This window comes from Capricornis sumatraensis, chromosome 9, assembly GCF_032405125.1.
Source record: "Capricornis sumatraensis isolate serow.1 chromosome 9, serow.2, whole genome shotgun sequence".
Classification (NCBI taxonomy): domain Eukaryota; kingdom Metazoa; phylum Chordata; class Mammalia; order Artiodactyla; family Bovidae; genus Capricornis; species Capricornis sumatraensis.
This window is the reverse complement of record NC_091077.1, coordinates 9,032,042-9,054,922: the sequence shown is the minus strand read 5'-3', so window position 1 is coordinate 9,054,922 and position 22,881 is coordinate 9,032,042. Positions and strand designations below refer to the sequence as shown.

The window sequence follows — 22,881 nt, the reverse complement described above, 5'->3', positions numbered from 1 at the left end:
CACCATACCTCCAAAAATGTGAAGATTTGAAATGAAAAACTATTTCCCCATCCACAACACTTTCCTTTCCTTAAATACGATAAATGAAAGAGGTGAGGTCTTGAAAGCATAGAATGCCATGCATTGCAGGCAGATTCTTTACCATCTGAACCACGAGGGAAGCCCGCTTGATTCAGAGCAGGCAAGAAATTTGCTGTTGCTGTTTCTGTCATTGTTTGTGGCAGAGCAAGCATCCCTCCCTCACACATCGAAGATACACTAGGTACACAGGTTCCCCAACACAGCCCATGGGCATCCCCCTCCTGCATTCTGCTCTCAGGCACAGTGAACGGGAGGAAATTGACTCAGAAGGTCTCATCACGAATGCAGGAGATTTATTTCCATTTTTCAGACAAGACAATGGACTGAAGTTCCTCTACCTGCCACAACTCCTGTTACAAAACCTGCCATTTCAGGATCTATGGAGAAAGAGCTTGCTGAGGAAGGTCTTCTTCACGGCTTCCTTCAGCTCCTTGTTCCTGAGACTGAAGATGATGGGGCTCAGGAAAGGAGTGAGGACCGTGTAGGTGATGCCCATCAGCGTGTCTCCTTCCAGAGACTGGGGACCCTTGGGCTTGAGGTAGATGACAGAGGCAAAGCCGTAGTGCACGACCACCACGGTGAGGTGGGACGCACACGTGGAGAAGGCTTTGTGCCGGCCCTCGGCTGAAGGGATCCTCAAGATGGCGGCCACGATGAAGGCGTAAGAGAGCAGGATGAGGAGACCACAGCCCAGCAGGGCGGCGATACACACCAGGCCCACGCCCATGGCCATGGTAGAGACGTTGTCCCCACAGGCCAACTTCACTAGCGGAGGCACATGGCAGAAGAAATGGTGGATCACATTAGGGCCACAGAAGGGGAGGTGGAAAACGATAGATGTCACCAGCAACCCCATGACTGAGCCTCCAGCCCAGGACCAGGCCACCAGGCAGGCGCAGCCCCGGGGGCTCATGAGCACGTTGTAGCGCAGGGGGTGGCAGATGGCCACGTAGCGGTCGTAGCCCATGACGGTGAGCAGGAAGGAGTGGGTGAAGCCGGGCGTGAAAGAGAAGAACATCTGGCTGGCACAGGCCCTGAAGGAGATGGAGCGGCCGGTGGAGAGCAGGTCGGCCAGCACGCGCGGGATGATGGCGAAGGTGTAGAGGACCTCGGAGGTGGAGAGGGCGCACAGGAAGAGGTGCGTGGGGGTGTGGAGGCTGCGCTCGCTCCAGACGGCGGCCATGACGAGCAGGTTCCCCAGCAGCGTGAACAGGTACATCGGCAGGAAGAGCAGGAAGAACATCAGCTGAAGGTGGGGGAAGGTGGAGAAGCCGATGAGGATGAATTCAGTCACTGCTGAGAAGTTGGCTCCCTGCATGGAGACTGTACCCGAAGTAACATGTGATGTGGAGAAGTCAGCTACTGGACGGAGGGAGGTTGTCAACTTCCATCACTCCTAGCTCTGCCCCAGGGGCTGCTCCTGATAAATGACAGGTGACATTGGCTGAGTCCTACTCTGTGAAGTGAAAGTTGCTCAGTAATGTCTGACTCTTTGCGACCCCATGGACTGTAGCTTGCTAAGTTCCTCTGTCCTCTGTCCATTGAATTCTCCAGGCCAGAATACTGGAGTGGGTAGCCATTCCCTTTGCCAAGGGATCTTTCCAACACAGGAATCAAACTCATTGCAGGAGATCAAATCTGCATTGCAGACGGATTCTTTACCAACTGAGCCACCAGGGAGGCCCTCCTACTCTGTGCCACCTATGATTTAATACTCTTACCTGTGTGGTGGGGTAGGTGTTGATTTGATTACCCCATTTTGAATATCTTGAGAATATTCATTGAGAATGTTGGGGTGCATAAATGCTAAGCAACTTGTTCGAGGTGAGCTGTCAAACATGGTAGCGTTAAGTCATGACTCATGGCTGGCTGCCTCCAAAGTTTATACCTTTCCCATCCTAAAGGAGATAAGTCCTGGGTGTTCATTGAAAGGACTAATGTTGAAGCTGAAACTCCAATACTTTGGCCACCTCATGTGAAGAGCTGACTCATTGGAAAAGACCCTGATGCTGGGAGGGATTAGGGGCAAGAGGAGAAGGGGACAACAGAGGATGAGATAGCTGGATGGCATCACCGACTCGATGGACATGAGTTTGAGTGAACTCCGGGAGTTGGTGATGGACAGGGAGGCCTGGCGTGCTGCAATTCATGGGGTTGCAAAGAGTCGGACATAACTGAGCAACTGAACTGAACTGAACTGATACATCTAGGTTATCTTTGAAATTGAAAATATTCCTTTACCAGAGGTTACAGCCTTGGCTACTTACTCCCTTCTGATAAATCTTGTTCTTCCCAGAGCTTCTGATACCACAAGACCTACCCACCCCATGTCTACAATGCTTTGAGCCAAGTGCATCTCTAATTTAGTATGAATCAATGAGATTCTTCCTCTAGAGTTACCCATGCAAGAAATCTGAGGCAAGAGACTGTAGAAATAATGTTCTAGTTGTTTTTCAGATCCTGTGATGTGCATGTGTATGTTCTGAGCAATGCAACATAGCCATCTGACAAAAGAATGAGGGAGTCAGCCAACCTGAGTTCAAACCCCTGCTCGGCCTGCTGTAAACTTGAGCAAGGATCTTCACCTCTCTGTGCCTCCATTTCCCCCTACCAAACTCAAAGAGTTATTCTTGGACTGTGAGCTGGAAAACAGTGAAAAGTGTTAAGTCATGTCCTACTCTTTTGAAACCCCATGAACTATAGCTCACCAGGCTCCTCTGTCCATGGAATTCTCCAGGCAAGAATACTATAAGGGCATGAAGCCATGCCCTTCTCCAGGGGAAACTTTCTGTGACCTGGAAGACAGTAGATACTTTATATGATAACTAACTCAGTACCCTCAGTGAGCAAATATATATGGTCTGTGATCAGTAAATAACCTTAATTTTATGGGTATTCATTGTATCTTTATGGATGACTATTTTAAATGCTTTTTTAATTAGGCTATGTCAAGTTTAAATGGCAGTGAACCACTAATCCCTTTTCTGTCTCTATGGATTTGCCTGCTCTGGACAAATCATCTAAATGTAATCATACACTCTGTGGCCTTTGGGGCCTGGCTTCTTTCCCTCAGCATCATTTTTCTTTTTTTTTCCCCCTAGGTTCATCCGTGTTGTAGCATTGTCATAACTTCATTCCTTTTTATGACTGAGTGATGTTCCGTTGTATCAACAGATCACATTTCATTGATTTATTCACCCACTGATGAACATTTGGTTGTTTACACATTTTCACTATAAATAATAATGCTTCTGTGAACATTCACATAGGGGTTTAGGCATGTCAGTGGTTGCCAGGGGCTGGGGGAAGGGGATAAATTGGAGTGACTGCTAATGGATTGGGGGTTTCCTTTGGGGGTGCTGAGAAGTTTCTGGAACTAGATAGATGGTGCTTACACATTACGAATGCACCGAATGTCACTGAATTGTATGCTATAAAATGGCTAAGATGGTAAATTTTGTTATAGGTACTTGTTGCTGTTGTTTAGTCACTAAGTTGTGTATATGTATTTTATCACAATACAAAATAGGGGGAAAAAAGTATTAAGCACCCTCTTAAGTGGGCTCATATACTTGATTAAGCTCTGATAGGTTGAGAACAAAACAAAAACACAAGGGAACCAGATGCTTGGGTGAATGGAGGCTGCATTCCCCAGCATGACTTGTTTCCAGAGTTTCTTAGCCTCCCTTCCTTGGAGTCGCTTGTTTCTTTCCTTCATGCTGGGTCAGCACCTGCCATAGATCCCCAGGATCACTCAGTCCCGGCACTGTGAGATCCTAGAGGGGTGAGTCAAAGTTAGTGACTTGAAAACATGAGCCTCCACGAAGAGGCTGAATGGGTGAGACCAAACTCAAGTGGGCTGTGCTCTCAACTTCTCCAAGCTCTCCAACATCAGTGCAAGCTTTCTCAGTATTTGGTGCTGGATCATTCTTTGCTACGGTGGGGGGTGGTCATCCTCTGCACTGTATGGTGTTTAGCAGCCTCCCTGGCCTCTACCAGCTGGACACCCATAGCTCCTCCTCAGTAGTGACAAACAAAATTATCTCCAGACATTGCCAATGTCCCTGTGGGGAGCAAAGTTGCCCCCAGTTGAGTACCAGTGATCTAGAGACCACAATTGTAATTACTTAGCTGGTCTTTCTGCCCAGATCTTGGTTCTTCTCTTTCTCCAACCTGTTCATCTTTAAGACTCAGCTTAAATGTCACCTCCTCTGCAAAGCTTTCTTGAACATCTCATCCCAAAACAGATTTAGTCACTTGTTCCCATCTGCTTCCAAAACAACTCCTCTGTAAGTTTAAACCTCCATAAGTTTAACTCTTTCATGACCTTCATTACAATGTGTCATGTTGGAGATACAACTATCTATGGCACTGGATTTTCAGTTCTTGAGAGTAGCTACATGTTGTTGGACGGTGGCACTTGTGCTTAAGAAATGTTTCTTATGAAATCTTTAATCCAATATTGTGAGGCACCTGTTATGACCTCTGTTTTACAGAAATGGCAGCTGTGTCCCATAGAGGACATATCATTTGTCCAAGGGACTGTGGCTCCTAAGTGGTGGAGCCAGGATCTGATCTGCATCTGAATGACCCCAATGCCTATCTTTTCTAACCTCTCTGTTATACTCACCACCACTGGTGGTTGTTAGTGAATGTCCAGGCTATTCCCAGGACCAGAGCTAGCTTCACCGTATCAGACTACTCACACACTCTCTATATATATTAATAAAGATTACAAAAGCCACAGCCACGAAGAAAGAAAGAGAGAAACTGTAAGAAGATAAGAGTTCAGCATGTCCTGGGGAGGCAGCCCAGGTCTGCATATTTACCTTCTGGGATCATGGGGATGTAGAACCCTGCTAAGACTGGTATCTGTTCGTTCTGGAAAACTGTGGAGACAATAAAAAGATTGGTGGTTGTCAGGGGCTCAAGGAGGGAGTAGAAGGGGTGAATAGGTAAAATTTGGGATTTTTAAGGTGGTCAAACTCTTCTGCATGATACTATAATGGTGGGTACATGACATTGTGCATTTGTTAAAACTCATAGGATGTACAGCACCAAGAGTGAACCCTAATGTAAACTGTGGGCTTTAGTTAATAATAATGTGTCAGTATTGGGTTAGCAACTGTAATACAGTTACCTTATCAATGCAGGATGTTAATAATAAGGAAATCTCTGTGCAGGGAGATAGAGGGTACATGGTAATCTTTTGCACTATTTGCTAAATACTCTGTAAACCTAAAATTACTCTAAAAACTAAAGTCTTGATTTTTTTAAAAATTAAAATAGATAGACACAGAACCATGGCATGGGACCAGGAGAGCAGGGAGGTAGACTGAAGTCTCCTGGCATTGATCTACCAGGGGTACACCTAGTGGGTTTCCTATAAGAAAGCTGAGCAACCCTGGAGAAAGAGAGAGACAGTGTGTGCAATCCAGCTATATGACACTTAGAGGAACTCTTAGTGGTGTTTCACCCAGAAACTCAGGGAAGAAAATCCACACATGGACAAATCCTGTGCTCATGCACAACTGCAGGTTTTCCAACTTCAGCAGTAGGGACTTTAGGGGCTGAAAATTTTTTGTGGCTGGGGCTGTGGGGCTGCGGGCCTTCCTGGGCATTAGAGGCATTAGAGGATTTGAGCAGCATCCCTGTCACCCTCTAGATGCAGTAGCATCTCCCAGTAGTGACGATCAGAAGTATCCTCACACATTGTCAAGTGTCCCCTGGGGAGAAGAACTGCCCCTGTTTGAGAAACACAGGTTAGGTGTATTGTCTCCATCTTGTCTTACCTGTCTGCCCCCATCCTGGCTCTCTCTTCTCATGAAGCTGTTTAGGTTCCCCTCTCTGCAACCTCCCTCCCATCTCAGCCACCTCCTGCTTTCCTTTTCTCTCCCTGTTTTAATCCTTTACTCCTTACCATCAGAGAATCTGTCTACCCTGGTGGCTTCCTAATACTTTACACCCCCGGGAGGTGACTGGAGCCCCTCAATCCTAAATTCTCTTGTCTATTTCTTTTCTCTACTTCCCCACAATCCTTTTACCTCTGGTTTTTGGCAGGGACAGAAAGAAGAGAGAGGTTAAAATTCAGGCAGGTGTTCTGGGTAACTTGGGGGGGGTGTGTTAGTCGCTCAGTCATGTCTGACTCTTTGCAATCCCATGGACTGTAGCCTGCAAGGCTCCTCTGTCCACAGGGTTCTCCAGGAAAGAATACTGGAGTGGGTAGCCATTCCCTTCTCCAGCAGACCTTCTTGACCCAGGGATCAAACTCTGGTCTCCTGCTTTGCTGGAGGATTCTTTACCGTCTGAACCACCAGGGAAGCCAACTTGGAGTGGTAGCTCTTTTCTCTCTGCATGTGTGTTCTCACCTGTCCTGCAAAGCAATCATCACATTATCTTGAAACTAGGAAGTGGAGCCTTGACTGCTGTCCCCTCCCCACTGACTCAGATTGCACAGGAATTGTCTAAACAGCGTGGCTTCTCTGAGTCTGGGGCAGGTGTTGGCTCCTTAGGTCTGTCTTGCTCAAGTGAGAGTGAGTGATAGTGACCCACCTGGAGCTCCAGGCTCTGCATTTTCCTCTGACTCACTCCAACATCTGCTTCACTCCAGCAAGAGGCCCTGGCATGGTGTTTCCCTGCCAGGGAGGGCTGCAAGGCAAGGAGCCTGCCAGCCTGAGCATGCCAGCTGCTCAGGGGGGTTTTACTTGAGCCTGTCTTCCATCATTTATGCTGCCTTTACTCTCTGCCTGTTGCCTCCTCTCACTGTGGTACCATTGTCCCTGCCTCCACCTCTGCTACAGGTATGCCAGGACTCCAGGGAACCCTGTGAGGCATAGGACAACCCCAGGGAGACTCTGTCCTCACTTTCCTTCCCTCCCTGTCTTCCAGGGGTAAGTTGATTACCTGTGCTTCTCAGAGACTCCAGCAGAGTCTAATGCTCTGCAGTTGGAGGATTTGGGGGTCCTGGCTTCTGACTTTGGGAGAAAAGCAGCCTTTTCACTGATCACTGGGGCTGAGAAAACTACCCAATGTACCTTTCCAGCTTCATTCTTCCCCTTCCAGGTTATTTTTCCAATTAAACGCCTGTTTTTTTTTTTAATTTTTAATTATCAAGCAAATATTTGTTTCTTCTTATCAAATAATTGAAATGCTATAAATCAGGCTCAGAGTCATGCAATGGCCAGTCATGAGATGACTATGATGAATGTGATGGACTTACTTACAGACCTCTGTATGCATGGGGCATTTGAACAAACACAAGCCCATAAAATAGTAGTGTCGTGGGGTTTTGTTGTGCTTTTTGATTTTGTTTTATTCTTGTAGTGAAACTCACACAACATAAAGTTAACCGTTTTAAAATGAACGATTCAGTAGCACCTAGCACATTAACAATGTTGCATAACAATCATGTTTATCTAGTTCTAGAACATTTTTATCAGTTCCCAAAGTGGGAGATCCCATCCCATTAAGAGTCCTCCTCCCTCAGCTCATTAGCCCCAGATTAGTGAAAGACACAAATCTTCTTTTTTACCTTATGAATTTGTCTCTGCCAGACATCTCAAATAAGTGGAATCATACAATATGTAGCCTATAGGGTCTGGCTTTTTCACAGCATATTTTTGAGATTCACCCATCGTGCAGCAAGCATCAGTGCCTCGTTCCTTTTCATAGCTGAGTAATATTCCATTGTGTGGTTTGACCACATTTTGTGTATTCATTCACACACTGATGATATTTAGGTTGTTTCTGCCTTTTGGCTGTGTGAATAGTGTTTCTATGGATATTTGTGTACAAATATTTGATTGAATTATTTTTTATTTCTTTGGGGTATATCCCTAGTAGTGAAATTGCTGGGTCATATAGTGATTCTGGATTTAATTTTTTGATGAACCACCAGACTGCTTTTCATGCTGTGTGTTTAACACAGGGCTGATTGTTCTGTAGGTACCTTTCTGTAACCTGGCTTTGTTACTCAGTATTTTGGAGTGATATTCATGTTAGTTTATGTAGCTCAAGGTTTCTTGACCTTGGCAGTGTTGAGACTGGGGGCTGATGGATCATCTTTTGTGGTGTGGCTATACTGTATTCTGTGTGCTCAGCCATATCCGACTCTCTGTAGCCCCATGGACCATAGTCTGCCAGGTTCCTCCATCCATGGAACTTTCCAGACAAGAATGCTGGAGTGTGATGCCATTTCCTCCTCCAGGGGATCTTCCTGACCCAGGGATCAAGCCCACATCACTTGCATCTCCTGCTTAGGTAGCTGGGTTCTTTACCGCTAGTGCCACCTGCTAAGATTAGCATCCTTTATTTCTAGATGCCACTCCAGTCTTGACAAAATTGCCTCTAGATATTGCCAAATGTCACCTCGGGAACAAAATCACCTATAGGTGAGAACCACTGTTATAGAAACACCTCGTTATTATAAAATCAATTTAATAAAGTGGTTTCACAAATATAGGCAGTATACATTCAACTGTTAGAGATCTCAGCTTGCTTCTAATTTTTCTCCATTATTAGGAATAATACAGTACATATCTTTGTACATCTTCTACTACAATGAGGCACTATCTAATTCAAATACAAACCAAGTTGTCAGATGATCATGTCATAAGAAACATGACTCTTAAATTTAAGAATAGTCAAGGTAAACTTCCAAGCGACTGTGCTAATTTACACTCTCATCCATGTGTCAGAAGATCTATTTCCCCCACCCTCACCAATGCTTGATGGTGTGAAACTTAATTTTGCTAATATGGTTGTCAAGCAGTCAAGTGACCTCCAACTGTCGCTTAAAACTGCTTGTCCCTAATTGCTACTGGGGTTGAAAAATCTCCACTGTTTTCATGTTGGAGTATACTGATTTACAATGTTGTGTTATTTCCAGGTGTACAGCAAGGTGATTTAGTTATACATTTATCAAGGTTTCTCTGGTGGCTCAGACAGTAAAGAATCTGCCTGCAATGCAGGAGACCCGAGTTCGGTCCCTGGGTTGGGAAGATCCCCTGGAGAAGGGGATGGCAATGGGGTCATCATGGCAATGGCCATGGGGTCACCGAGTCAGACACGACTGAGTGACTAACTCAGTACATATATCAATACATATATCTATTCTTTTTAGATTCTTTTCCCATAAAGTTATTGCAGAGTACTGAGTAGAGTCCCCTGTGCTATACAGTAGGTCCTTATTGGTTATTATATAAATAGTGGTGTGGTGTGCTAAGTCACTTCAGTTGTGTCCTACTCTGTGTGACCCTTGGAGGTCCTCTGTCTATGGGATTCTCTTGGCTCCTCTGTCCATAGGACTCTCCAGGCAAGAATACTGGAGTGGGGTGCCATTTCCTTCTCTAGCATAAACAGTGGCATACATTTGTTAATCCCAACCTCCTGATTTATTCTTCCACACACCTTCCCCCTTTGGTAACCATGAATTGGTTTTCTAAGTCTATGAGTCTGTTTTTGTTTTGTAAATAAGTTCATTTGTATCCCTTTTTCAGCTCAGTTCAGCTTAGTCATGTCTGACTCTTTGTTACCCCATGGACTGCAGCACACCAGGCTTCCCTGTCCATCACCAACACCCAGAGCTTGCTCAAACCTATGTCCATCAAGTCGGTGATGCCATCCAACCATCTCATTCTCTGTCATCACATCTCCTGCATCTCCTGTAGTGGCAGGCAGATTCTTTACCCCTGTGCCATCTGGGGAGCTATGTATCATATTTTAGAGTCCACAAATAAGCAATATCATACAATATTTGCCTTTCTCTGTCTGACTTACTTCACTTAGTATGATAATTTCTAGGTGCATCCATGTTGCTGCAAATGGCAATATTTCATTCAGTTTTATGGCTGAAATTCCATCATATATATGTACCACACTTTCTTAATTCATCTGTCAATGTACATTTAGCTTGTTTCCATGTCTTGGCTATAAATGCTGCAATGAACATTGGGGTGCCTGTATTTTTTGAATTATGGTTTTCGCTGAATATATACCTAGAAGTGGGATTGCTGGATCAGATGGTAGCTCTATTTTTTTTTTAAAGGAACTGACATACTGTTCTCTGTATTGACTGTCACAATTTACATTCTCACCAATGGTGTAGGAAGGTTCCCTTCTCTCTACATTCTCTATAGTATTCATTGCTTGTAGACTTTAATGATGGACATTCTGACTAGTGTGAGGTGATACCCCATTGTAGATTTGATTTGCATTTCTCTAATAATTAGCAGTTGAGCATCTTTTCATGTTTTATTTATTTTGACCTTCTCTATGTCTTTTTTGGAGAAATGTCTATTTAGACCTTCTACCCACTTTTTTTTTTCTTTTCCTTCTTTCTTTCTTTTCTTTCTTTTTTTTTTTTTTTTTTTTTTTTTGCTGTTGAGCTACATGAGCTGTTTGTATATTTTGTAGATTAATCCTTTGTTGGCTGCATCTTTTGCAAATATTATCTCCCATCCTGTGGTTTGTCTTTTCATCTTGTTTATGGCTTCTTTTGCTGTGCAATGCTTTTAAGTTTAATTAAGTTATATTTGTTTATGTTTGTTTTTATTTTCATTACTCTAGAAGGTGGATCCAGAAAGAAACTGCTACAATTTATGTCAAAGAATATTCTGCCTATGTTTTCCTATAAGAGTTTTATAGTACCTGGTCTTACCTAAGGTCTTTAATCTATTTTCAGTTTATTTTTGTTGTGGTGTTTGAGAATGTTCTGATTTCATTCTTTTGAAAAATCTCCATTGTTTATTAACCATATGGGTTTCCTTTTTTGATTGCCTATTTAAAAGTTTTTCTCTATTTTTTTTAAAGATTGTTTTGTTCTTACTGGTTTGCAGGTGTTCCCCATCCTGAACCCTCCTCCCACCTTAGAGATTCTAAATGCTCATTTTGCCTACTAAACTTTTTCCTTTACCTTCAATTTCTTGTGCCTTAATACGGTTCCTGTCAGAAACCTTTTACTTGGTCTCTTCTAATAGTTTTATACTGAAGGTTCAAGGGTTAAAAACTACAGTATGTGGGTCCACTGCCTATTTGTATGAATAAAGTTTTATTGGAACATGGTCATGACAATTTGTTGACATATTGGCTGTGACTGGTGTGTGCCACAATAGCAGAGTAAAGTAGTTGTGACAAATATGTGACCTGCAAAGTTGAAAATATTTACCATCTGATCTTTACACAGAAGTTTGCCAAGCTCTCAAACTTTAATCTACAAAATGTGTTGCAAACATTTCAGATTTGGTTTCAACTTATTTTTAAGACTTTATTTTTTTTAGAACGGTTTTAGGTTCACAGCAAAATTGAGAGGAAAGCACAGAGATTTCCCAAATACTGTCTGCCCCCCAACTCCCAACATGTACAGGGGCTCCCATTATCAACATCCTCCGCCTGAGTGGTACATTTATTACAATCGTTGAACATACATTGGTACACCATCATGACCAAAGTTCATAGTTTACATTGTCCTTCATTCTCATACGTTCTCTGGATTTCAACAAATGTTTAATGAGGAGTGTTCATCAGTATTATACCATGTGGAGTATTTTCACTGCCCTAAGGATCCTCTGTGTTCTGCCTATTCATCCATCTGTCACTGCTAACCTCTGGCAACCACCGACCCTTTTACTCTCTCCATGGGTTTGCTTTTCCCACCATGTCATTCAGTTGGAATTATCTTCAATTGCTTTATGGCTTGATAGATCACTTTTGTTTGTTTGTTTGGGTTTCTTGCACTTAATAATAGTCTCTTGTCTGGATGTTTCACAGTATTTAACTATTCACCCACTCAAGGATATCTTGGTTCCTTTTGACAGTTATGAAGAAACCTGCATAAACATCCATGCATAGGTTTTAGTGTGAACCTAAATGAGTATTTGAGTAAATACTAAGGAGTGTGATTGCTGAATTGCATAGCAAGAGTATGTTTAGTTTTGTAAGACAGAGTCAAACTATCCTTCTAAATGACTGTACCTTTTCACATTCCCAGCAGTGAATGAGAGATCCTATTATTCCACATCCTTGCTAGCATTTAGTGTTATCATGGTTCCAGATTTTAGCCATTGTGATAAAGCTTATTTTTAATGGCTAACATTATGTCAGCCCAGTTTAATAAATAACCCATTGATTTGCAATGCCACCCTTTTTAATATAGCAAATTTATTTACACATGGAGCTGTTCCATGACACTTAACCCTGTTCTACTGTTTTACATGTCTATTTCTGTGCAAGATAATGTTATTTTTAAAAATTATTTTCATTTTCTAACTTAACTTTTTCAGTTCAGTTCAGTTCAGTCGCTCGGTCGTGTCTGACTCTTTGCGACCCCATGAATCGCAGCACACCAAGCCTCCTTAACTTTAGTGGGAGTAAAATGTTTATAGTATGTTATTTGTGTACTATTATAGTGTGGTGTAGTTCATACTGTCTGATTTAGAAACTACTCACTCTGATCATAATAACCTTCTTAGGTTATAATTATTAATATATAAACAGGTGTATATGTGAATCACTAATTCTCACAATAATTGCATGCGTTAGGTATTTATGGCCTCCTAGTTTTCCAAGTTTAAGAAACAAAGGCATAGAAACGGTGAATAATTTGGCCAAGCTATTCAGCCATGAAGAATTGGTTGCTTGGTTTGTGTGTGTGTTTTGTTTTGTTACAATGTTTATGTCACCTTTTTTAAAAATTCATTTTTATTGGGGTCACATTGATTTATAACATTATATAAGTTTCATTTGCACAAAACTGTGTGTCTGTTCTGTAGAGTAGACCCTTGACAGTGTGCTCATCACCAAAAATTTAGTTTCTCCAACTTAGATGTAGAGAACAAACTACTGGTTACATGAATACTTAACTCATGTGCCTCCTTGGGGAGGAACAATTCAGGAGCAGGGAAGGAAGAGGTACAAACTGTTACATATAAAATAAACATAAGGGTATGTTGTACAGCATAAGGAATATAGTCAACATTTTATAATGAGAATAAATGGGTATAACATTTTAAAATTGTAAATTACTATATTGTACACCTGTAACTTACATTAATATAATGTTTCACATCAACTATAATTCAATTTTAAAAGTAGCTGTTATCCATCAACAGACAGTTGACCCCTTTACCCAATTTTCCCTTCTCACTATTTCCCCTCTGACAACATCTACTCTGTTTTCCATATCTATGTGTTTGTTTTTGTTTGATTTGGTTTGTCCATTTATTTGGCATTTTTGTTTATTATTTTTTATATTTCCTGTATGAGTGAAATTGTATGGCATTTGTTTTTCTCCTGCTGACTTATTTCACTTAGCATACTACCTTCAACATGTATATATGTGTGTGTGTGCATATATATATATATATATACATACATATAAAATCCTTAAAAGTTGAAATCCTGCCATTTGTGACATCATGGATGGATGCTGAGGGTATTATGCAAGATAATCAGGCAAGAATATTGGAGTGGTTGCCATTTCCTTCTCCAGAGGAGCTTCCAAACCCAGGGATTAAACTCTTATCTCCTGTATTGCCTACACTGGCAGGCAGATTCTTTACCACTGAGCCACTGGAGAAGCTGGTAAAAGATGAAATCTTGCCAATTATGACATCATGGATGGATGTTGAGGGTACTATGCTAAGTGAAATAAGTCAGCTGGAGAAAGACAAATACCATACAATTTCATTCATACATGGAATATAAAAAATTAATAAGCAAATAACCAAAAAAACAAAAACAAAAACAAAACAAAACCCAAATAAGTGGACAAACCAAACCTAACAAAAGCAAAAATGTACATATGGAAAAAAAGTAGACGTTACCAAAGGGGAAATAGGGAGAAGGGCAAACTGGGTAAGGGATAGACTATATGGAGCTATGGATAATAACTAATTTTTAAATTGAATTATAGTTAATGTACATCATTATCCCTTGGAGGAGAGCAGGACAACTCATTCCAGTGTTCTTACCTAGAGAATCCCATGGACAGAGGATCCTGGCAAGCTATAGTCCACAGGGTTGCAAAGAGTTAGACATGACTGAAATGACTGAGCACACACACACACATGTATAAAAAAAGATCTTAATGACCCAGATAACCACGATGGTGTGATCAGTCACCTAGAGCCAGGCATCCTGGAGTGTGAAGTCAAGTGGGCCTTAGGAAGCATCACTACGAATATACCCAGTGGAGGTAATGGAATTCCAGCTGAGCTCTTTCAGATCCTAAAAGGTGATGCTGTGAAAGTGCTGCACTCAACATGCCAGCAAATTTGGAAAACTCAGCAGAGGCTACAGGACTGAAAAATGTCAATTTTCATCCTAATCCCAGAGAAGGGCAATGCCAAAGAATGTTCAAACTACCGCACAATTGCCCTCATCTCACGTGCTAGTGAAATAATGCTCAAAATTACCCAAGCTAGGCTTCAATAGTACGTGAACTGAGAACTTCCAGATGTTCAAGCTGGATTTAGAAAAGGCAGAGGAAACCACAGATCAAATTGCCAACATCTGTTGGACCATAGAAAAAGCAAGAGAATTCTAGAAAAACATCTACTTCTGCTTTATTGACTATGCTAAAGCTTTGGCTGTGTGGATCACAACAAACTGTGGGAAATTCTTAAAGAGGTGGGAAATTCTTTAAAAGATGGGAATACCAGACCACCTGACCTGCCTCCAGAGAAATCTGTATGCAGGTCAGGAAGCAACAGTAGAAGCAGACATGGAACAGTGGACTGGTTCCAAACTGGGAAAGGAGTATGTCAAGGCTGTATATTGTCACCTGCTTGTTTAACTTATGAGCAGAGTACATCTTGCGAAATGCTGGGCTGGATAAAGCACAAGATGGAATCAAGACTGCTGGGAGTAGTAATATCAATAACCTCAGGTATGCAAATGACACCACCCTAACAGCAGAAAGTGAAGAGGAACTAAAGAGCCTTTTGATGAAGGTGAAAGAGAAGAGTGAAAAAGTTGGCTGAAAACTCAACATTCAAAGAACTAAGATCTGGTCCCATCACTTCATGGCAAATCGGTGAGAAACAATGGAAATAGTGACAGACTTTATTTTCTTGAGCTCCAAAGTCACTGCAGATAGTGACTGCAGCCATGAAATTAAAAGATGCTTGCTCCTGGAAAGAAAAGCTATGACAAACCTAGATAATATATTAAAAAGCAGAGTCATTACTTTGCCAACAAACATCCATATAGTAAAAGCTATGGTTTTTCCAGTAGTCATGTATAGATGTGAGTTGGACCATAAAGAAAGCTGAGTGCCAAAGAATTGATGCTTTTGATCTGTGGTGTTGGAGAAGACTCTTGACAGTCCTTTGGACTGCAAGGAGATCCAACCAGTCCATCTTCAAGGAGATCACTCCTGAGTGTTCATTAGAAGGACTGATGCTGAAGCTGAAGCTCCGATACTTTGGCCACCTGATGCAAAGAGCTGGCTCATTGGAAAAGACCCTGATGCTGGGAAAGATTGAAGGCAAAAGGAGAAAGGGACATCAGAGGATGAGATGGTTGGATGGCGTCAGTGACTTGATGGACACAGGTTTTAGAAAGCTCTGGGAGTTGGTGATGGACAGGGAAGCCTGGTTTCCTGCAGTCCATGGGGTCGTAAAGAGTTGGACATGACTGACAGACTGAACTGAAGTGAGATAAGTAAAAAAGAAAAAGAAAAGTACCACGTGGAAACATATATCTCTTACATCTGGAGGCTAAAAAAATAAACAAGTAAAGACCAGAATAGTTCGGTTCAGTTCAGTTCAGTTCAGTCACTCAGTCGTGTCCGACTCTTTGCGACCCCATGAATTGCAGCACGCCAGGCCTCCCTGTCCATCACCATCTCCCGGAGTTCATTCAGACTCACGTCCATCAAGTCCGTGATGCCATCCAGCCATCTCATCCTCTGTCGTCCCCTTCTCCTCCTGCCCCCAATATCTCCCAGCATCAGAGTCTTTTCCAATGAGTCAACTCTTCACATGAGGTGTCCAAAGTACTGGAGTTTCAGCTTCAGCATCATTACCTCCAAAGAAATCCCAGGGCTGATCTCCTTCAGAATGGACTGGTTGGATCTTTGTAGTTACCAGGAAATGGAGGAGTGGAGTAGTAAGACTGGTGTTTTTAAGGGTACAAAATTGCAATGAATAGTAGGTAAGTCAGAGAATATAGTGAACAGTATAGAAAGCAACATTGTACTACAATCATAAAACTTGCTGAAAAACTAAAACTGATTTATCCCAACCAGTTAAAAGAAAGGAAAACTGTTTAATGTGACAGAGGAGGGAAATATCACTGCAAAGGAAGTCATATTGCTATATATAAATGTGTCAAGGTAATGCTTTATACACCTTAAATTTATACAGTGTTATATGTCAAATGTATTCAATAAACTACTTACATGAATAAAAATATATTGTTTCTATCTTTAAAAGAAAAACATTCTAATATTGGGAAGCATTGTTGTTCAGTCACTAAGTTGTGTCCAACTCTTTGCAACACTGCAGCACTCCAGGCTCATCTGTCCTCCACTATCTCCTGGAGTTTGCTCAAATTTATGACCATTTAGTTAGTGATGCTATCCAAACATCTCATCCTCTGCTGTCCCTTTCTCCTTTTGCCTTCAATCTTTCCCAGCATCAGGGTCTTTTCCAATGAGTCAGCTCTTCACATCAGGTGGCCAAAATATTGGAGCTTTGGCTTCAGCATCCATCTTCCCAATGAATATTCAGGGTTGATTTCCTTTAGGAGTGACTGGTTTGATTTGTTGTTGTCCATGGGACTCTCAAGAGTCTCTTCCAGCACCACAATTCAAAAGCATCAATTCTTTGGTTCTCAGCCTTATTTATGGTCCAGCTTTCACGTCTGTACATGACTACGGGAAGTGATGTCTGCTTTTTTATATACTGTCTGGGTTTGTCATAGCTTTCCTTCCAAGAGGGAAGCATCTTTTAATTTCATGGCTGCACTCACTGTCAGCAGTGATTTTGGAGGCCAAGAAAATAAAATCTGTCACTACTTCCATATGTTTATTTCAGAAGCAATTAGGTCTAAAAAGAGTCTTTAAAGAGGCTGGGCAAAGGGGTTCTTGCTGAGAAGAAGCTTCTGGAGGGCCCCCTTCAGATCTCGGTTCCTCAGGCTGTAGATGAAGGGATTCAGCATGGGGGTGACCATGGTGTACATCACTGTGGCTGCCATGTCCCTCTGGGTGGTGTGTGTAGATTCAGGGTTGAAGTAGACCCCGATGATAGTCCCATAGAAGAGACAGACAACACAAAGGTGAGAGCCACACGTGGAGAACGCTTTCCATCTGCCCTGGGCAGAAGGCACCTTCCACACAGTCACAGCAATGGGTGTATAGGAGGCCATGATGCACACAAAAGAGATGAGAACCACTGGGCCCCCAAGGACCAGCACCAGCATCTCATTGACTTGGGTGTCAGAGCAGGAGAGCTTGATCAAGGCATTGATATCACAGAAGAAGTGTGGGATCCTATTGGTGCAAAAGGACAAGTGGGACATCAGGAGAGTGTGGACCATGGAGATGAGGTTGGCTGAGATCCAGGGTATCACCACCAGCAAAGTACACCGAAGGACACTCATGATTGTCATGTAGTGCAGTGGGCTGCAGATGGCCAGGTAGCGGTCGTAAGCCATGACTGAGAGAAGCATGCTGTCAGCTGCCCCAAAGGCAATATAGAAATACATCTGGGCCAGGCAAGCTGAGAAGGAGATGGTGGTGAGCCCACACAGATGGTTCACCAGCATCTTGGGGATGGTGGTAGAGGTAAAGCAGATGTCAAGAAGAGACAAGTTGCTGAGGAAGAAATACATGGGGCTGTGGAGGTGAGGGTCCAAGATGATGGCCAGGATGGTGAGAAGATTCCCCAGGCACCCACTCAAATACAGAATGAAGGACAGGCTGAAGAGCACCTGCCTCTGCAGGGGCTGCTGGGAGAGGCCGAGGAGGATGAATTCAGAGACTTGGGTCTGATTGTCCATGCCCAGGCAGTGCTAAAGCCAGAAATAGGGGCATCAACAGTGGGAAGGAAAGAGATTACCTCACTGCTCTTTCAAACCCATCCCTGACGATGCATCTCACTTAACCACGCTGAGCCTCGTTTCCCCATCTGTTACATGGGACTAATTTTTCTAATTCCTTAGGATTGTTATAAGGATTGAGTGAGAAAAATAGGAAAAGGGGATTAAATCCATAGCTGACATGTTATATGGACAAACATTTTTATTTGTGGGAACTCTTAGTGATATTATCAAAATAAAGAGTCTTACGTTAATTAGCTTGATTGTGGCAATTATTTCAGAGTGTATACATGTATCAAAACTTCAAGTCTTACATCTTAGTTATACACAATTTTGTCAATTATTCCTTAATTAAGATAGGGATAAAAGACATAAAATGAAAATAAACAGCCTAGGCACTTCTAGGGTTTGATATTTAAAGTAAATAGTAAAAGAGTGACTAAAGACAAACTCTGAAAACACACCTGGGCTTCAGTTCCAGTTCTGCCACTTACTGGCTGTGTGATTTAGCCAAGGGACATACATTTCTGTGCCTTGGCCCAGATGGTAAAGAATCTGCCTGCAATGCAGAAGACCTGGGTTCAATCCCTAGGTCAGGAAGATCCCTTGGAGAAGGGAATGGCTACCCGCTCCAGTATTTTTGCCTGGAGAATTCCATGGACAGAGGGGCCTGGCAAGCTGTACAGTCCATAGGGTCACAAAACAGTCAGACACGACTGAGCACTTAACACTTTGGTCCTTTGCACCTGCTGTCTCATGCTTGGAAGCTTCTAGCCTCCAGCTTCACCTCACTTAAGTTGCCTCCACTTCTTCAGGGATCCCTTCCCTGTTCCTCTCCTCTTTGGGGTGGAGCCTAGTGGTTCTCATCCTGGCACTACTGACATTTGATGCTGGGTCATATTTTTGTTTGTTGTGCAGACTGTCTTATATATTATTGTATGACGTTGAACACCTGGCTTTGACCCACTGAATGCCAATTGCATTCATCCTATCTCCAGTTGTAAGGGGCAAAAATATCTTGAATAACACCCCTTGAGCAGGAGTAGAAACTTCCCTCAGCTGGGGATCACTGATCTAGGTTAAACCATGACAGACTCTCTCCTTCCCTCAGCATCTATATACGTTGACTAAGTTAGAGTGGCCCATGGGAGTGTGCATGTGTGCTCAGGCACTTTAGTCATGTCCAACTCTTTCTGACCCCATGGACCATAACCCTCCAGCATCCCCTGTTCATGAGATTTTTCCCAGCAGGAATACTGGAGTGGGCTGCCATGCCCTCCTCCAGGGGATCTTCTTGACCCAGGGACTGAATCTGAGTCTCTTGTGTCTTTTGCACCACTGAGCCATCCTTAGAGTGGTACAGTGACCTTTGTTCTATGCAATCCAAAATGAGCTAACCTCTTAACAATTGTTATTCCATTTAACCTTCAGCCACATCATGAGCCAACAGCTGAGGCTCCAAACCTGACTCCTGCATGGATCTGGGATCCAGCTCATACTCTGATTCAAATATCCACTCTCTTGACCAACTCACAATACCCCAACCCATCTATGAGTCTCTGATACCAGGTAACCTAAGTCCTTGTGGATGAAAGTGATCAGAGAGTCCCCCTAACCTCTGAAGGCAAGTTTGGTGGGGGAGGATCTTCCCTGAGACCAGCTCGATTGTAGCTTGTCTTCCTGATGCCTTATTAACCAACAACTACTATACCTCTATCAGATTCCAGGACCTCTCAACCCCTCAGGGGTCCTGTTTCCAAGGATTTGGGATTCCTGCAGCCTCAACTTTGACTCACAACTGTGGATGAAGGCTTTCTCAGAGAACACACAGCAGAATCACACCAACAGATTCATATCAGAATCTCTGGCCTTCGGGTATGATCCCCAGAGAACCTTGTTAGAGTGACTACAATTAGCTCATCTTCCCCAGGGAAGCCTTTGAGTCTAGGACCCCTGAGGGAAAGAGCTTTTGTCCCAAGAGCATTGCCATTCTTCAGATCTGTCTCTTTTGGCTGCCAGAGGGTTAGCATGGAAGTCAGTTTTTCCAGTGAAGAAGATTTTAGATATGTTATTCCTGAAAACAGTTGTGTGTGTTCTCAGGTATTCAGTCATGTCTGACTCTTGTGACCCCATGGACTGTAGCCCACCAGCCTCCTCTTGTGCATGGAATTTTTCAGGCAAGAATACTGGAGTGAGTTGCCATTTCCTTCTCAAGGGATCTTCCCAACCCAGGGATCAAACCCACTGTCTATTGCATTTTCTGCATCAGCAAGCAGATTCTTTACCACTAGTGCCACCTGGGAAGCCCCTTGAAAACAGTTATGATGTGTTAAAGATTTGTAATGTGGCTGGAGCTGTGCAGAGCATGCAACGTCCTATGCTTCTTACAATAGCCCAATGAGGAAGGAAGCAGAGACTCTCACTTATCCATTGTTCACCCAGTTGAAGTGGCAGACTTAGCATTCAAATCTAGGTAGTCTGGCTCCAGGGACAAACTAATGAATGCAAATGCCTCTCAGCACACAGAAACAGATATTCATTCCTTTGAAAGGCTGAACAATATTACATTGTATTTATACACCTCAGTTTGTTTATCCACTCATTTGTTGGTGGACTGTTGAGTTGTTTTCATCTTTTGGCTATTACAAATAGCACTGCTGTGAACATTCATGGATAAATGTTTGAGTCCCTATGTTTAATTCTTTGGAGTTCAGTTCAGTTCAGTCACTCAGTCATGCCTGACTCTTTGCGACCCCATGAATCGCAGCACGCCAGGCCTCCCTGTCCATCACCAACTCCTGGAGTTCACCCAAACTCATGTCCATTGAGTCGGTGATGCCATCCAGCCATCTCATCCTCTGTCGTGCCCTTATCCATAAATGGAATTTCCGGGTCATATAGTAATTGTATATATCATTTTGAGGAACTGCTGAACTGTTTTCCATAGTGGTTGCACCATTTTACATTCCCACCAGCAATGTATGGTGGTTCTGAGATAGAGTGGGGCCTGGGACCCTTTACAGGAGTGCTTTGCTGTTTTGTTGTTGTTGTTTAGTCACCAAGTCATGTCTGACTCTTTACGACCCCATAGACTCTAGCCCACCAGGCTCCTCTATCCATGGCATTTCCCAGGCGAAAATACTGGAGCAGGTTGCTGTTTCCTTCTCCAGCGGATCTTCCTGACCCAGGGATCTAACCCAGGTCTCACGAGTTGCAGGTGGATTCTTTACTACTGACCCTACAGGAGTCCTTGCAACAGGTCAAATGAGCAACAGAATACAAAGAAACCGTAAGGGACTAAAAATAACCGCCAATAAGCAAGTGCAGAGTGAGCAATATGATCAATAAGATACAAAAAGACAACAAACCAAAAAGCCATTTCTGAGATGCCAAGAGCAAAAGCAGGGTACTGCACATGCCAGCACCACCAAGGGGATGGGCAGCCACCTAACCTAGCCTCCTGTCTAACCCACTGATCCCAGCATCCGGTTTAAGATACCCGCTCGCCCCCTGCCCCCGCTTCCGCCCTATGAAACTGAGGACCTAGCAAGGGCACCCGTTTCTTGTTTTTTCTCCCTTCTGCTGTAGCATGAGCCCTAGTAAAGTCTTACTTGAAATTCTCATCTGGCTTTCTATCAACTTCTACTGATTAAAGAGCCCAAGGGCCTGAGTGCAGCAGTTCCAGTTTCTCCACATAGCTTCCAACACTTGCTATTTTCTGTTGCTTAAAAAAATTTAGTCATTCCAGTGAGAGTGAAGTGATACCTCATTGTGGTTTTGATTTCTATTTCCCTGATGACTAATGATGTTGATCATCTTCGTTTTAAAAATAGAAACTGTAGATATCCGAAGTGAAAATGTCATGAATACTTCAGCTTTTCTTATGTGTCAACACATGCTACAAAGTGTATGAACCTCAAAAACATCACTGTAACTGACAGAAGCCAGACACAAAAGGAAACATATCATATAATTCCATGTACATGAAATATCCAGAATAGGCAAATCCATAGAGACAGGAAGTAGATAGTGGTTTCTAGGGGCTAGGGGAGTGGAGAATGGGGAGTGACAATTTAATGAGTATGAGGTCTCTTTGGGGTGAAGGAGATGTTTTGGAATGAGATAGATGTGATAGTTGTACAACATTGTACATGCAATAAATCCCACTGAATTCCTCATTTTTAAATTGTTAATTAAAAACAGATGTCAAAAACAAATTTATGGTTATTAGAGAGGAAGTGTTGGGAGGGGGAATTAAGAGCTTGGGTTTGACGTACACACTAGTATATATAAAAGATAACCAATAAGAACCTATGGCATGGTAGAAGGAACTCTACTTGATATTATGTGATAACCTCTATGGGAAAAGAATAAATACATGTATAACTGAATCACTTTCCTATAAACCTGAAACTAACACAACAGGACTGGAAAAGGTCAGTTTTCATTCCAATCCCAAAGAAAGGCAATGCCAAAGAATGCTCAAACTACTGCACACTTGCACTCATCTCACATGCTAGTAAAGTAATGCTCAAAATTCTCCAAGCCAGACTTCACAATATGTGAACCGTGAACTTCTGGATGTTCAAGCTGGTTTTAGAAAAGGCAGAGGAACCAGAGATCAAATTGCCAACATCCACTGGATCATGGACAAAGCAAGAGAGTTCCAGAAAAACATCTATTTCTGCTTTATTGACTATGCCAAAGCCTTTGACTGTGTGGATCACAATAAACTGTGGAAAATTCTTTAAGAGATGGGAA

The 22,881-nt window shown here is 42.8% G+C and overlaps 2 protein-coding genes across 2 annotated transcripts; both read right to left on the bottom strand.

Moving 5' to 3' along the window:
• Positions 1–451: 451 nt before the first annotated feature.
• LOC138085895 (olfactory receptor 10H1-like) lies at positions 452–1,399 on the bottom strand. The gene has a single exon (XM_068980506.1). It carries the CDS (start codon positions 1,397–1,399, stop codon positions 452–454), a length of 948 nt encoding a protein of 315 aa, XP_068836607.1.
• Positions 1,400–17,142: 15,743 nt separating this feature from the next.
• Positions 17,143–18,081, bottom strand: LOC138086479 (olfactory receptor 1f45-like). Its single transcript, XM_068981292.1, has one exon. The coding sequence runs from the start codon at positions 18,079–18,081 to the stop codon at positions 17,143–17,145; it is 939 nt and encodes a 312-aa protein (XP_068837393.1).
• Between the last annotated feature and the right edge of the window lie 4,800 nt (positions 18,082–22,881).